At 40.6% G+C, this 13,593-nt stretch overlaps 1 protein-coding gene across 13 annotated transcripts in view; it reads left to right on the top strand.

Moving 5' to 3' along the window:
• Positions 1-13,593, top strand: part of TNS3 (tensin 3) — a 342,744-nt gene that overhangs the window by 250,813 nt on the left and 78,338 nt on the right. For all 13 annotated transcript variants that reach the window (XM_019539604.1, XM_019539596.1, XM_019539585.1 and 10 more), the window contains one exon: positions 13,071-13,249. In XM_019539604.1, the coding sequence (XP_019395149.1) occupies positions 13,071-13,249 (179 nt within the window). The remainder of the gene's footprint in view (positions 1-13,070; positions 13,250-13,593) is intronic.

Here is a 13,593-nt window from a genome sequence, read left to right as displayed (position 1 = left end):
TAGTCTTCTGTATTCAGTTAGTGTTAACAGGTCTGTTGTAACATTTCATATTTTAAATTTAGGGAATTAGGATTGTCAAGGAAGGTGCTGGTGGTGTTGCCTACTGAATTTAATGGTTCTTTCAGTAAATGTGAAAAACAGTATGAAGAAGGAATTTTTTATCCCTGTGTTTTGCTAGTACTCTAAGATCTGCCGTTTTATCCTATTATCCTTTTTAAAAACTACTGAGCCGTTTATTTAGGAAAATGTTATGGTTCACAGAAATATGATGAACACTTGAGATGATGCATGTGGGTTAGTGGTTATTGAGTGTTTCATTAAAATCAGCTTACTGCAGCTGTGCCTCAGGAGAAAAATAAAATTCTAGCAGACTGTCAACAAGCATATGAAGAGGCATCATGTACTTATTATTAACCTTCTGTAATATTGCTCACTTCATTTTTTTTTCCTTCACTTATCCACCACTTTTCATCAGCTCTCCCCTCCTCATCCCTTGTAAATCAGGATAGTTTCCACCACTCCAGTGATTTTAAGAAAACATACAAGAAACAGAGCATGCATCTCTGAGATCTCAGATGTTGGGAAACAGAACAGGCAAATTGGATGACTGTAACGGAGACACAGCTATGCTTGTCACCCTATGAAGGCATGCAGGAAGAACAAACTAACGTGCTGTATTTTTAGAAGGGTGCTTTCCTCAATGGTTCTCAACTGGGGTGGCGCTGCTGTCACCACCATACCCAGGTGGAACTGCCCCGTGCACCTCAGGCACAGCCAAGCTGGGAAAGGCTGTAGGACAAGTTTGCACTCCTGCCTCTTAGAGTTGTTTGACAAACTTTAAACGGGCAGGACCATGTGATCTGGCTTCCCAGTCAGTTCCGTGTGGTCATGGTGGCACCCATACCGCAGTGACCATGAAAAGGTCTCATGACACCCTGGTTGAGCACCAGTGCTGTAGGATCTCTAATGGCTGAAGTGTCTTCCCTATCCATATAGACTGTAGTCTCTCTCAGCATACCCCAGAGAATTATCCTTCAAGGATCAATCTAGGAAGCCTGCCATATGTGAGCATTTGGAGATGTATGACTTCTGTTTTCCCACAGGGCAAGGCAGCTCATAGAATAGAAAATGAAGTTTCATTCTCAGAGAGCAATTGGCGGTGACAGCACAGACAAGCTTGGCATACTGTTGGATTTGGAAACAGACTGTACAATTTTAGTCTCAATAAATGTAGACCTTAGAACAGACAAGAATGTCAGCCTCCTCCCATTCAAAAAAAAGTTCTAGATGACATGCAAACTGAATGAAAATGAGGGGGCTAAACATCTGATTACTAGTGTCTGGAACATCTTCAAAGATGTATGAAAGACAGAGGAGTAAATCTTTGAAGGTAATCCAAATCTTGGTGTTTTAAGTCCTGCTGCAGTCTATCTGTTTCAGTGCAGAGAGAGAGAGAAACACTTTCACACAGCTCTATTTTTTTTAATAGCGTATTGAACTATTTCAGATGTTCTTTTCAATTCATTATATTCACTCAGAAAGCAATTGAGCCTGCCTGAAAGAAGTGAAGTGACAAGGGAATGCAGATTGTCTACATATGTAGTCCAGGGATTTGATGGTTCTGTAGAAGTTCAGCCATACTGCACACCACACAGATTAATCTTGATAACTCATTATGAGCTAATGCCCAGGACTTTAACTCCATTAATACCAATGGAGTTATGTTTATATTTTTGAGAGATCGAAATTAGCATGCAATCTCTAAATTTTAATCAGTAATTTACTTATTCTGTACCAACACTGCAAAATAAGCTGTTTACACATGAATAAGTTTTAGGGTAAAATTGATGTTGCCAAATGAACAGATCAGCTGGGTGAAACAATCATTCTTCAGGACGATGGGTGATGTTCTCACAGAGCTTCAGGGGCCCAATCCCATGCACCCCAGGAATTCCTAAGATCAGGCCCCTCAGGTCTTGGGAGCGAGCATCTGTTCAGTGTTCCCCACTTGGCAAGATCCCTAGGTTCTCCAGGGTGCACCTTGGTATGTGGAGAAAATCAGGGTTTCCCCACTAAGCAAGATGCATCCCCCGAGATCCCAAAGATGCTTCAGTAAATATTCAGTGCTTTCTTAACTATTGGTAAATACTATCTGCATTAAAACAGACTGATAAGTATTCTTGCTAAATTTAGTGGTGATTCATGAATTCCAAGATTACACATCTGTTTGACCACTGTGGTGAATCCTACTAATAGAAGAATTTGGACCCTTTGATTTGGTATATGGAGCAAAGTGGTAGAACAATGAAGGTACCTCAATCTGGACCTCATGGTATGAGTTCAGTTCTCAGTTTAGACTTGCACCGTATGACACCCCCAGTGGACCAGCTGCAGTGGAGACCCAGTCAGTTGTCTTCCCCACACTCCTCCAAACAAAGAAAAAAGCTAAATGACAGGGGTGAAGATCTCACTCTTATACATGCATACTTCAGAATATGTGGTAACCCACGTGAGTTGCAAATTGCAGAGCGTACAGGCGTCATATTAACTTTTTAGTTTACTACCTCTTAAAAACTAGCTCTGAAATTCAGCTAGCTTTCAACTATATGAATGATTTAGCCATTTCTTCATGTCTGCAATATTCCAAGGAGTTTACTGTAGGACTTTTAAGCTCTCATCAGATTTCAGTCATCTTTCCGTGGCTGGAAGGTTACTATACATCACTTTATTTCTAGTGCTCTTATTGAATTGAATGACTTTATATGTAGACTTTTGTTTTGGTTTCATAGTACTTCCTTTAAGTGTATAATAGCCTTAGTACTGTAAAAGGGCTATGCACTTACCCAACCTCAACATAACCAATAATAATTAACTACAGGAATGACCTGCCTTAAGGTTTTGCACCTCATTAAGGCTACCTCCTTAGGCCCCTGGCACATGTTCATTTACAGATGCCATGGTTTCTGACCGACTGATCCCAACAACTGCACCTCCTGCCATGCCATACGTGCAGGGCAGGAGGTGTGGTTTTGGGATCAGGGATCAGATCCCAGTCATGCTCTTTCTACTTGCCAGTTCAGGGAAAGCTCAGGGTCACAACCCAGGCTCTGTCTGCACTGGAATGTTGTAAGCCTGCAGTGCAGCATGACCTGGGGCTATCCCAGGACCAGGGCCAACAATCAGTTGATTGTTGGCCACAGCCCTGGACAGCACTGCTGCCAGTTTGAGATGCTAGGATGTTCCAGGGCTGGAGCTAACTATCAGCTTATTGTTAGCACCAGCTCTGGGGCAGTCACAGACATGCCATGTATTCAGTTTAAGTTGCCATACAAACCAGCCATAAAATTGTTCTCCATTAATCATGAAACAGCTTTATGGCTGCTTTGCCATTTCCTGGCACCTTAAGTTGGGTGCGCAAATAGCACCCTTGCCATTTATGTCCTGACATGTCAATCTCAACAAAAATGTAATATGTAGAAGGACCTGTAGAGGGCTTTGTACCTCTAATAGCAGCCTTGAAATTGACAGGACACAGTCAGTTTCACAAATTATGTACTCAACCAATTTACATTACAAAACAGATAGCAGGGCTAAATAATTCATATTCACTTAACCAAAGTACAGATAACTGATGCTTGTTGCAGTAGGCTGTAGGCAAATAAAATTGGAAGTCGGTATCTTGACATGAAGTTAATGGAATTAGGCACTTATCTGTAAATGGAGTGCATGCTCTTGGCACCGTATCAATATTTTAAAATTACAAAATCAAAATGCAAAACTTTTTTCTCCAAGATGACAGCACATACTGAAGTACCAGAACCGCCCCCCCACATGCCAGCTTATAATACAGTCTCCCATACGCATTCCTAATATTGCAATTTGATGTAATAACCTACTGTTTCTTTCATCGGGCATTGGAACAGATATAAAATTCTCTTCCTTTTAGAATCACTATTAGAAATACATGATCTCTGAATTTGGAAGTGAAAGCTTTTGTGATTATTTTTTTTCTGATCCTGTGAGTATACTGATGCATCAATAAATGGAATTGCTTTATGAGCATTTCAAACAGCAGGTGCAATTTTCTCTTAAGCGAAACCAGACCATATGTAAATATAGTATCCTCTATAATAATTTGCTTCATTTGTGTCATTGTCATTCTGTCTATCACGCTCAAAAAAACATATTTGAACTCACTTTTCTGGACTTTTACTGATTGATTTCAATCCAAGCAATCTGGTATCCGAGCAAAAATTGTCCCTTAACACCCTTATTTTAACTGTAGCCCATAATACCAACAAGGTGAAGCAGAGACTAGATGGTAGATGAATGCAGAAAGCATGGCAGGAGTAAGACAAAATGAAAGAAATGAGCAAAGAGGACGTCAGAGAAGAGATGCAATGGAAAGGCAAAGTGTTCGCAGAGACAATAGAAGAAAAGCTGAAAGACCAAACAACAACAGATTCAGTGAAGATGAGACTGAGGAACATAGTCGTGGATTGATGAACACAATGTGCCAATTTTGTAACTCTTTACTAGGGCTGTGTGAAGCTTTGATCACTGACTCGATTCGGAGGAGATTTGGCCCAATTCAGCGACCAAATGTCCAAATCCAAAATGAATCAGGAGACCCTTTAATCTCTCAGAATCGAATCAGAAACCTCTGAATCAATTTGGAGAGATCTGATGATTTGGCCGTAGACACAGCTTTGTATGTTTTTTCTACGTACCTTGAGGTAACAAGCACGGCTTGTGAACACTGTGAGGGTGGGGCGGATGGAGCATCCCGCAAGAGCGTGGGGGGTTCCCCCGCATGCTCAGCGGCAGTATTCTGTCCACTTCTGGATCTACTACAGAGCACGCGGGGAGTCCCCCCCCCCAGCTCGGCAGCTGGTGCCTCTTGGGTCTGGGGGAGGGCTCCCTGGGTCCCCCCATGGCTGATCGTGTAGGGGAGCAAGATACCTGTTCCCCTCCACCCATGGTTGGGAACAAATTTAAGAACCCCCCCCAGCAATTATCTTCAATAAATGGAAAATGATACATTTATAATTTTCCATGCATAGAATCTAATTCCTGGGGGCTCATTTCAAATACAAAGTTATCCTTATCAAGGTAAATACAGTACTTAATCTATAGGTAAATGTCCTTCCAGTATGTAACAGAGCATTAGTCAACATAATTGCATTCTCTGTCAATTTCTCCACCTGTCTGGACCTGTACAAATATGACTGGGTAATTCATGATGGAAATATACTTTCGTTTTGTGAAAATGTTTGGTTTTAATTTAAGTCATGTAGAGTACACCTAGGTTCCTTGGAAATAACCACTCCATAAAAGAGTAAACTTATACTACTGTATTTAAAAATATTTATTGATTGATTTGATTTGATTTGATTTGATTTATAGGTTGCCAGTCCTTACAAAAGCTCAGGGTAGGTTACCATAAGAGAACAAAAAACATGAAATAAAACGAGAAATATGGATGAAAAGTTAAAATAAGCATGGATTTTCCTTTTAAACAAAATACTTTAATTCTAGAATGAATAAAAGGATACACATTATACTGAAAACCTATAAACCTATATCTTATAGGGTACCAGCTATGACTTAGACTAGAGACTGGAGTCAAGACTCTTGGCTTCTGGTATTAGATGTGTCTGACTTCCTTTCTGACTGCTGGACAGCAGTCTTTTAACCTGTCTGTGCCTTGTTTGGCCTATATGTATAATAAGTAACATGATATATATGCAAAAGGTGGTGTGAAAATTCAGATCCTCATACAGGTCCATCCTGTATACAGATGGACAAAGAGCAGTAGGTGAACCTGTGAATTACTTTGGGACACATGCTGATACCCTGACTTACATAGTCTTAAGGAGAATAAACAAGATGACATCTGGAGTGAGGAGATCACAGTCTAGCCCTTAGCAAGTTCTAAGTGACTTCGACCAGATTTGGGATTTTCCCCCAGTAGTGTGACACCGTTGAAACACCATTGATTTCAGTGGCCTTCCTGTTGGTTCTTGCTAGTCTGAGTTATCACAATTTGACTCGGTTGTCTGTTTCTGACATATCCTATTTATAGGAATGTCATCTTTTAGTTCCCATCCACAACTAGCTAATATGAGGGATCATGCAAACACAATTGTTGGTGCTTAGCAACATTTCTAGATTATAATAACTAGATAAAAAGACAAAGGAGAGAAAAGCTTAGGTTGTAAGGTTGTAAAATGCTAGAGGAAAACAGAATACTGGTTTTTTTTCCTCTTTCCTTTCTTACTTTTAAGAGAAGGGTAGTGAGAATATATATCCTTTTATATCCCTACTTTATTATGTTTGATATTAACAAATGTCCTTTTGTTAATCAGATAAAAAGCATTGCATGTTCTTTTGGTTGATTCAAAACCCATTCAAGTCAATTTCCTTTACTTGGGGAAGAGGGGGTAGGAGCAGGTTCTCAGTATATATTGTGCTAGCAAATTGCCCGTCAAGAATGATGGATGAATGGTGACTTTCTTGATGGTGTTGTGCATCTAATTGTCTTCTCACGGCAGCATTTTCTTGGGACTCATTTACACAACTTTCTTGATTACATCGTGTATTTAACTGTCTTCCGATAGCAGCCTCCTCTTGCAATTCATTTGCATGGCATTCTTGATGGCATTGTGCATCTAATTATCTCCTCACAGTAACCTCATCTTGGGACTCATTTGAACCTCCCTGCCATGCTGGGTTCCTAGTACCGTTAAAGAGCATTGCAGACAGGTAGACACAGAGACAGATGGGCTAAGCCCTTCGTTTGTTTATTTATTTATTTATTTCTATATATATCTATATCTATAAATATCTATATATACATGGATATATGATTTACCCAAATATAAGGTGACCCTGAATTTTAAATGATTCCTGCCTCCCCCAAAATAAACAGATTGACCCCCCCCCCCCTCAATAATCAAATTCTGTGTATGGAATATTCACACATTTGTTATAATTTTCCATGCATAGAATCTTATTATTTGAGATTTATCTTAAATAAAGATACCACGCAACTCCCTGCTGTCCCTAAAAGTTCCCCTGCTCCCTTCCCCCCTGGAGGGTTCCTCCCCCACCCTGCTACAGGCCCAGCACCCTGACAGGTTACCCCAGCACCAGCAGGCACCTGCCTCCCACCCCCCCGCACACACACACACACACCCTGGCCCTTCAATTCCTCCCCCCTGCATGAAGCTGCTGGGACTGCTCCCACCACCCTGTAGCTTGCCCTCTACCATGTGCCCCCCCTCACTTACCACTCCTTTGTACCTGCAGCCTCAGGTTCTACTTTCTCCCACTTCCCCATTCTGCTGCTCCAGTCTCCCACAGCTCAGATCCTCATCTTCCCCTGCCCCAAAGTCTCTGTCCCTCCACCTTCCCTTTCCCTTTTTTCTGGCACTGGCAGACCCCACTCCCGCTGCAGCCTAGGGCATGGAGCACACCCCAGCCCAGCCACGTAGCAACAGCACGGAGCTGGCCAGACTGGGGCTGTATTCTGTGCTCCCGGTTGCAGTGAGGATGGAGCCTGTTGGTGCTGGAGCACAGGTAAGTGGGTGAGGAGGAGGAGGAAGTGTGAGAGAAGCAGTTTGGGGAGACAGGAGATGACAGGAACCCAAGGCTGTGAGTGGGGAGCAGTGTGGGGTGCAAAGGTGGAGCAGAGTGGGCAGCAGCTGTGGCTTTGGCCTAGACCTAGGGTTGGAGCTGGAGCTATAGCAGCTGCCTGACCTGCACTGCCTTATACTTGATTCTAAGGTGAGGGGCTTCCCCCCAACACAGGGGGGGACCTCATCTTTTAATTGAGTAAATATAGTGGCGCCTCTTAACATATTCTTTGAACATCAGAGACTTTTGGGAGGGTTTCCAATCTCTTCCTAACTTCTAGTATATGCTATGTGAAATTTAGATTGCTGCTTTTTCCTACAGTAACAGCAGTCATAAGTATTTGGTAACCCTTTCAGGGATCTACAGACATGTGTGTAGTCCTTTTTCGAGCTGGGTCTCATTGAATCATTTACTTTCACTAAGTGGAAGATAAGATTATTAAGTACAGCAACTTTAAAACAAAAGACTTGGCTTAATATCTGAAATTTAAGGCCGAGGTATTGGCATTTTCATGTCACTATTTTTCCATACCTTAAAATACATTGAAGTTAGTGCTGTCAGAATGTTAGAATTAATTCATTGCCAAACTACAGTGAATTGAATCAAATGAAACAAACAGATACTTAATGATGGAACAGTATATATTGTTAATAATATTGGAGTTCTTAATTAAAAGAAATTTCACATGCTGACACTGTTAAATCTCTTACGCCCCTTCAGCACATTATATTTATGCCACGATTAAGGTTTTAATCATAGCATAAATGACAAGGGTGCCACACGTGCACCGTTACATTAAAATGGCAAAGGAGCCGTAAAATTAATCCACGTGTAAATGTAGAATGATTTTATGGCTATTTGGTATGGCACCTTTGAACATTTGGCCAGGGCAACAATCAGATGTTTGTCAACTCAGGTTAGGGTTTGGGTATGACCCCAATGCAATCCCCACCAGACCAACAATCACCTAATTACTGGCCCCAAACCTATAAGCACCCGTCTTTCAACTTGACAGTGAAGGGGAGCCTTGGTTTATAATCCTAGGCTCACCCTGCACTGATCCCTGATCCCAGAATCATGTCTTCTGCCATGCAGTTGTGGCATGGAAAAAAGTGCAGTTTTTGGGAATAGGGATCAGATCCTGTGGCACATTTAAATGAACGCCTACCAGGGGCTTTATATATTAAAAGTATGGTATATACTGGATTAACTCTTCTGGTAACAGTACACACTTTGTGAAAGCAGTTTGAATGAAAAATCCTCATGTGCTGTAGATGCTAAAAGGGATTTACTTAGAATCGTGTGTTTCTATTAGAAATTCTAGTTTATTGGCATCATGCTTTACATTTAGTCCATTTACTAGATCAGTTTAAGCAGTGAGTTAGTGTCATAAGAGAAGATATGTCACATCTGGGCAAAAGCAGTAATACTGATTTTGCTTGGCCTTGTCAATTCCAGTTTAAGACTAATTTTATACCATCGGTGATATTTTATTTTGTCAAGATTTTATTTTGCCTTAACGTGCTCCAGCTGTTCAAACATAACCTAGTGGGTGCTGAGGATGAAACCACTCTAAACACATATTTGCTAAACACATATACTGCATATGCCAAAAAACAAAGCAGATGAGAGCAGTTAAAAATTCTGGAGGTGTTGAAAGACGCTCTCAAGGCTTTGTTTCCTTGAGACTGAAAATTTGAACTCATTATTTTATTAGTTAAGTATAAATCAAGAAGATCCATCTAAACTATGAAATTTAATTTGTGATTGTTTGTTTATGTCTGATACAAAGCACGCATGCAAGGGAGTTTCCTGTATTATTTTTGTATATTTACTTTGACCTGGATGTTCATTCCATTTGGTAACCATTAAAAGATTTTATCATTTAGAAGAACAGTCCTGAGACCCCCTTTTCCTGCCCTGTAATTGCAAAAAAGATTTATCTAGTAGGGAAAAAGAGATCATAGTAATCATTGTCCTCCCTGTGTAATTTACATTGTAAAAGTAAATATAAGTTATTCTTTTACTTTTTGACCCTGGTATTGAACTTATGGTTATTTTAGATGCATATTTTATAAGAACTATTCTAATTTAGTTGTATTTCCTAACTGGAAAACTACAGCGTGTATCTATGTATCTGAATGGGAGAGAAAAATACTTAGTCTGCTTAGAGGAATTTTCTTACCATATAGCACAATATGGTTCTCCTGGTTCATAGCAAGGGTTCAAGAGACTCTATGTCAAGTCAAATAAAAAGTAATACTGATATTATAATTGAAGACATTTTGAGTCCCACAAATTAATAATTGCTGCATAACTAGGGTGAGTGACCATATGTCCCAGATTGACCAGGACAGTCCCGGATTTTGGAGGCTGTCTCAGTGTCCTGGCCATTAGAGAAAATTGAAGCAAAAGTTACGGATTGGCAGGAACCTGCCGGCACTTGCAGCTCCTGAGTCAGGAGCTGGGCACAAGTGGGTGGGTTTGTGCCAGTCCAGGACTTTGGCCTCAATTTTCTCCAAGAAGCCCAGCCGTTTTGGGGGGGGGAGGGGGAGGGGGAGGGAGTGCGGTGCGCTCGTGCTTACACACCACGCTGTCCCACCCATCCCTGCTCCTGAGAGCTGCAAGGCCAGGGCTGTGTGTGTATGCATGCATGCCCCCTATCCCAGATTTTTTTTCCTCATCCCAGATTTCCCTCAAATTATTATGGTCACACTGTGTGTAACTGCTAAATATGGCTGTTACTAATGTGTAGTGGTTACAGAGAGTCTTTTTAACTCGTGCTTTTCTTTTATATTCCACTGTGAATCTATTATCAGCTGTCTTGTTCTAGATATAAAATGACAGCAATAACAAAACATTTGAAAGCACTCCTTTATAAAATAGATCTAATTTCCCCCTGATACACAGCTCTTACACAGAGGGGGGCGCATAAAAAGGAAAAGATAATCTATAACGACATGACAAGACTGCTTGGAGGCTAAATGGGAAGTCCACCACTACGAAGAAGAGCATCGGAAGACCAATATGTCATTCACATCACATGTAAATCTTCAAAATGGCATCTGGAAGTTAGGCCCTTCTGTCTAAATGAACATTACCCCAAATTAATAAAATCTTTGATTTTCTTTAATTTATAGCTCTATTTTTTCCAAAGATTGTCCAGTTGTAGAACAAAGTTGAATTCATTCAGTTGTGGCTTAAGCAAAGCCTGCTGAAGTGAATGGAAAAACTCCCATAAACTTCACCAAGACTCAGAACAGGCCACTTAGCTGTTTCATAAACAGAAAAACTAAAAAAAAAAAAAGTTACCCTGTTGAGCAGAATTATGTTTTTCCTATTTTGATGCTCTCTGCTGCTGATCTATGCTACTGCCAAGTTCAGTAAGTAAAACCCCAGCCATAATTATGTCCAACAAGTAAAGAAGGAAAATAAAAATAGGCCTGATTTGTTCCTCCATTAAGAAAGCCTAAGAGAAAAATCTTTGCGAAGTTCTTCCCAGAGAACCTTGTTTTCCATTGCTCTGCCCTGATAGTGAATTTGCCCTTGATCTAGTTCTAAACCCGGTCAATTAAGTGGAAACAAACAGGCGCTGTCTTGCCTCAGTTGTCATTCTGTTGACTGGATATGAACCCAGACTTTTTAATCGTGATCAGTGATGTGCAGTAAGTGCAAGTATTAATGCAGCTGGAAATTAATTGGAAACCTGGCTTGTTTCAGTCTGGTGAATACAGTTTTATAACTTCTCCAGGATAACTGCTAATACATCTACAAATGCAACCCTGTTGACAAGCGTTTCTCTTTTTCATAATAGTCAAAATACCATTTGGTAATGCAGCTACATTAAGCAGTTGAAGGAACCAAACAAAGATAACCTTTAATTACTAGCCATCCTCCTGTTAGATGGATGCATCATTGGTTTAATAATAACTGTCTGGCACCAGTGCCATTTCTCAAGACCATTATAATTTGCTCTCAAGGGGGAAAGAAAATCTCTCACCAAGGAAAAGAGAAAAGCAACAGTTTACAAAATACTTTCAGAGAAATAAGCATACAGTCAAGATATTTTAGAAGCTCTGCCAGCATTTTAAGCCAAACTATAAGGAAGACTAGTAAATGAGGTGACCAGAGAAAAAGCTCTTCCAGCAACTCGTGGCTCAGAGCCCTTTACACAGTGTTAATGGGGGGTAGGCCGTATTATTTTAAGCAAGTAATCAGTAAATAAGCAAATGCCTTGTGCTATAAATAGGGCAGTTCTGGAAGACCTTTATCATATGGCTACAAATTGAATTTCAACTTCCTATCCCACTGCTCTAAGTGACCACATTATTTCATTCAGTCAACCACTTTCAGAAAATATCTACAATGGAGAATTATATGCAAATCGCTTCTAGATATAAAACCATGTTGGCCCAGGACATTTTCGTTTAGTTTTTAAAACAGATACTGCCTTTCTCTGAGTATTTTGAGTACTGCTTTGCCCTATGTACTCTGCAGTACTCTATTATTCAGTGTTCAGAAGTCAAAGACTTTCTTTGTTGCTTTTGTCATTATTTTAATAATTTTACATAATTACATACGGATCTAGATAGGATTAGCGTTACCAGGGTACGTGGCCTGTGTCAGCTAAAAGTCTGTGTATCTGGGAGGATGTAGTACTGTAAAGCAGTCCTGACTTCACCAGCAAAACTTGCCTGATTTTGGCTATGGAACATGCTTAGAAGGCATTGCTGTCAGACGCACTAAGCCAGTGATTCTCAACCAAGGTGCTGTGACACCCCGAAGTGTCATGAGAACCTTTGAAGGGTACTGATGGTGTCATGCAGTATTAGCACTGTCAGATGTGCAAATACATACACAATTCACAAGGTTTCGAAAAGGAATTCATAGCGTCAAAAACATTCTGAACCATTGTGATCTTTCTGAGTTCTTTTCAACAGAAAAATTGCTCTGGTTTTTTCCTATAATCAAAAAGCAAGTGAAAAGTAAGAGCTGGCATTTTCTGAGGAGCACCTTGAGTGTAATAATGTTGAAAATACTGTCCTAGATGGTCTCTGCTGGCAGCATCCCAACCACACATTAAAGCTAACGTTTCCCAGTGACATCTCTCAAGCAGAGATGATAGAAATAGTGTCCATGCCACTGGAACTCAGTTCCTTCCAAGGTTGTGATCACTCACGTCTCTTCCTATATGGTTTTATATAAGCATTTAGGGAACCTCTGGGGTGGTTACTTCATGAAGATCTTTGATAGATGTGTTAAACATGGTAGTACATTCTGTTATTGTGACCATGTAACAGCCCTGCTGCTTTCATGGAGGGGATTGGACCACGTGACCCTGGAGCTTCCTTCCAATCCTGTGATTCTATAATTCTGCTAAGTAATGTCTCTAAATATTTACTGGCTGATTGACTGGCTGTTTTTATTCGCAGTGCCAGGTTCACAAGAAGATGATACGTCAGGGGGAAGAATCAGGAAGTTAAGTCTTGGACAGTATGACAATGATGTTCCAGAACAGCTACCATTTACCAAGTGTGGATGGATGAAGTCTACTGCTGTAAACCCAGCTGTAAATCCAGGATCACTAATTGCTGTAGGGGAGACCAAAGAGGTAAACGAGGAGGTCTTATTCCAGAAGGTTTTTAACAGAAAGAGTGGCCAGCATGGAATCCTATATTCAAGAGCAATATTAGGATATAAGGAACTAAAATGATACAGGAAAGTTGAGTTGTTTATGTGGTTGCATCATGATCTCTGATAGGCTCTGGATGTTAAAGGAACAGAACAATTGGATATTAAAGGATTGGATATTAAGCAATTGGATGTTAAAGGAACAGAACCTGCTGGAATTCACCGTCTAGAGCAAGGTGGCAAAGGCATGCAGTAAGGCAGCGGCCCTAGATTTTGGGAGGGCAAACTTCAACGAGCTAAGGAGGATAGTTGGAGAAGCGCTGA

The sequence above is a fragment of the Crocodylus porosus genome, unplaced genomic scaffold (assembly GCF_001723895.1).
Source record: "Crocodylus porosus isolate Cpor-Errol unplaced genomic scaffold, CroPor_comp1, whole genome shotgun sequence".
Lineage (NCBI taxonomy): Eukaryota > Metazoa > Chordata > Crocodylia > Crocodylidae > Crocodylus > Crocodylus porosus.
Note: the sequence above shows the minus strand (reverse complement) of the source record. Positions and strands in the feature narration are given on the sequence as shown.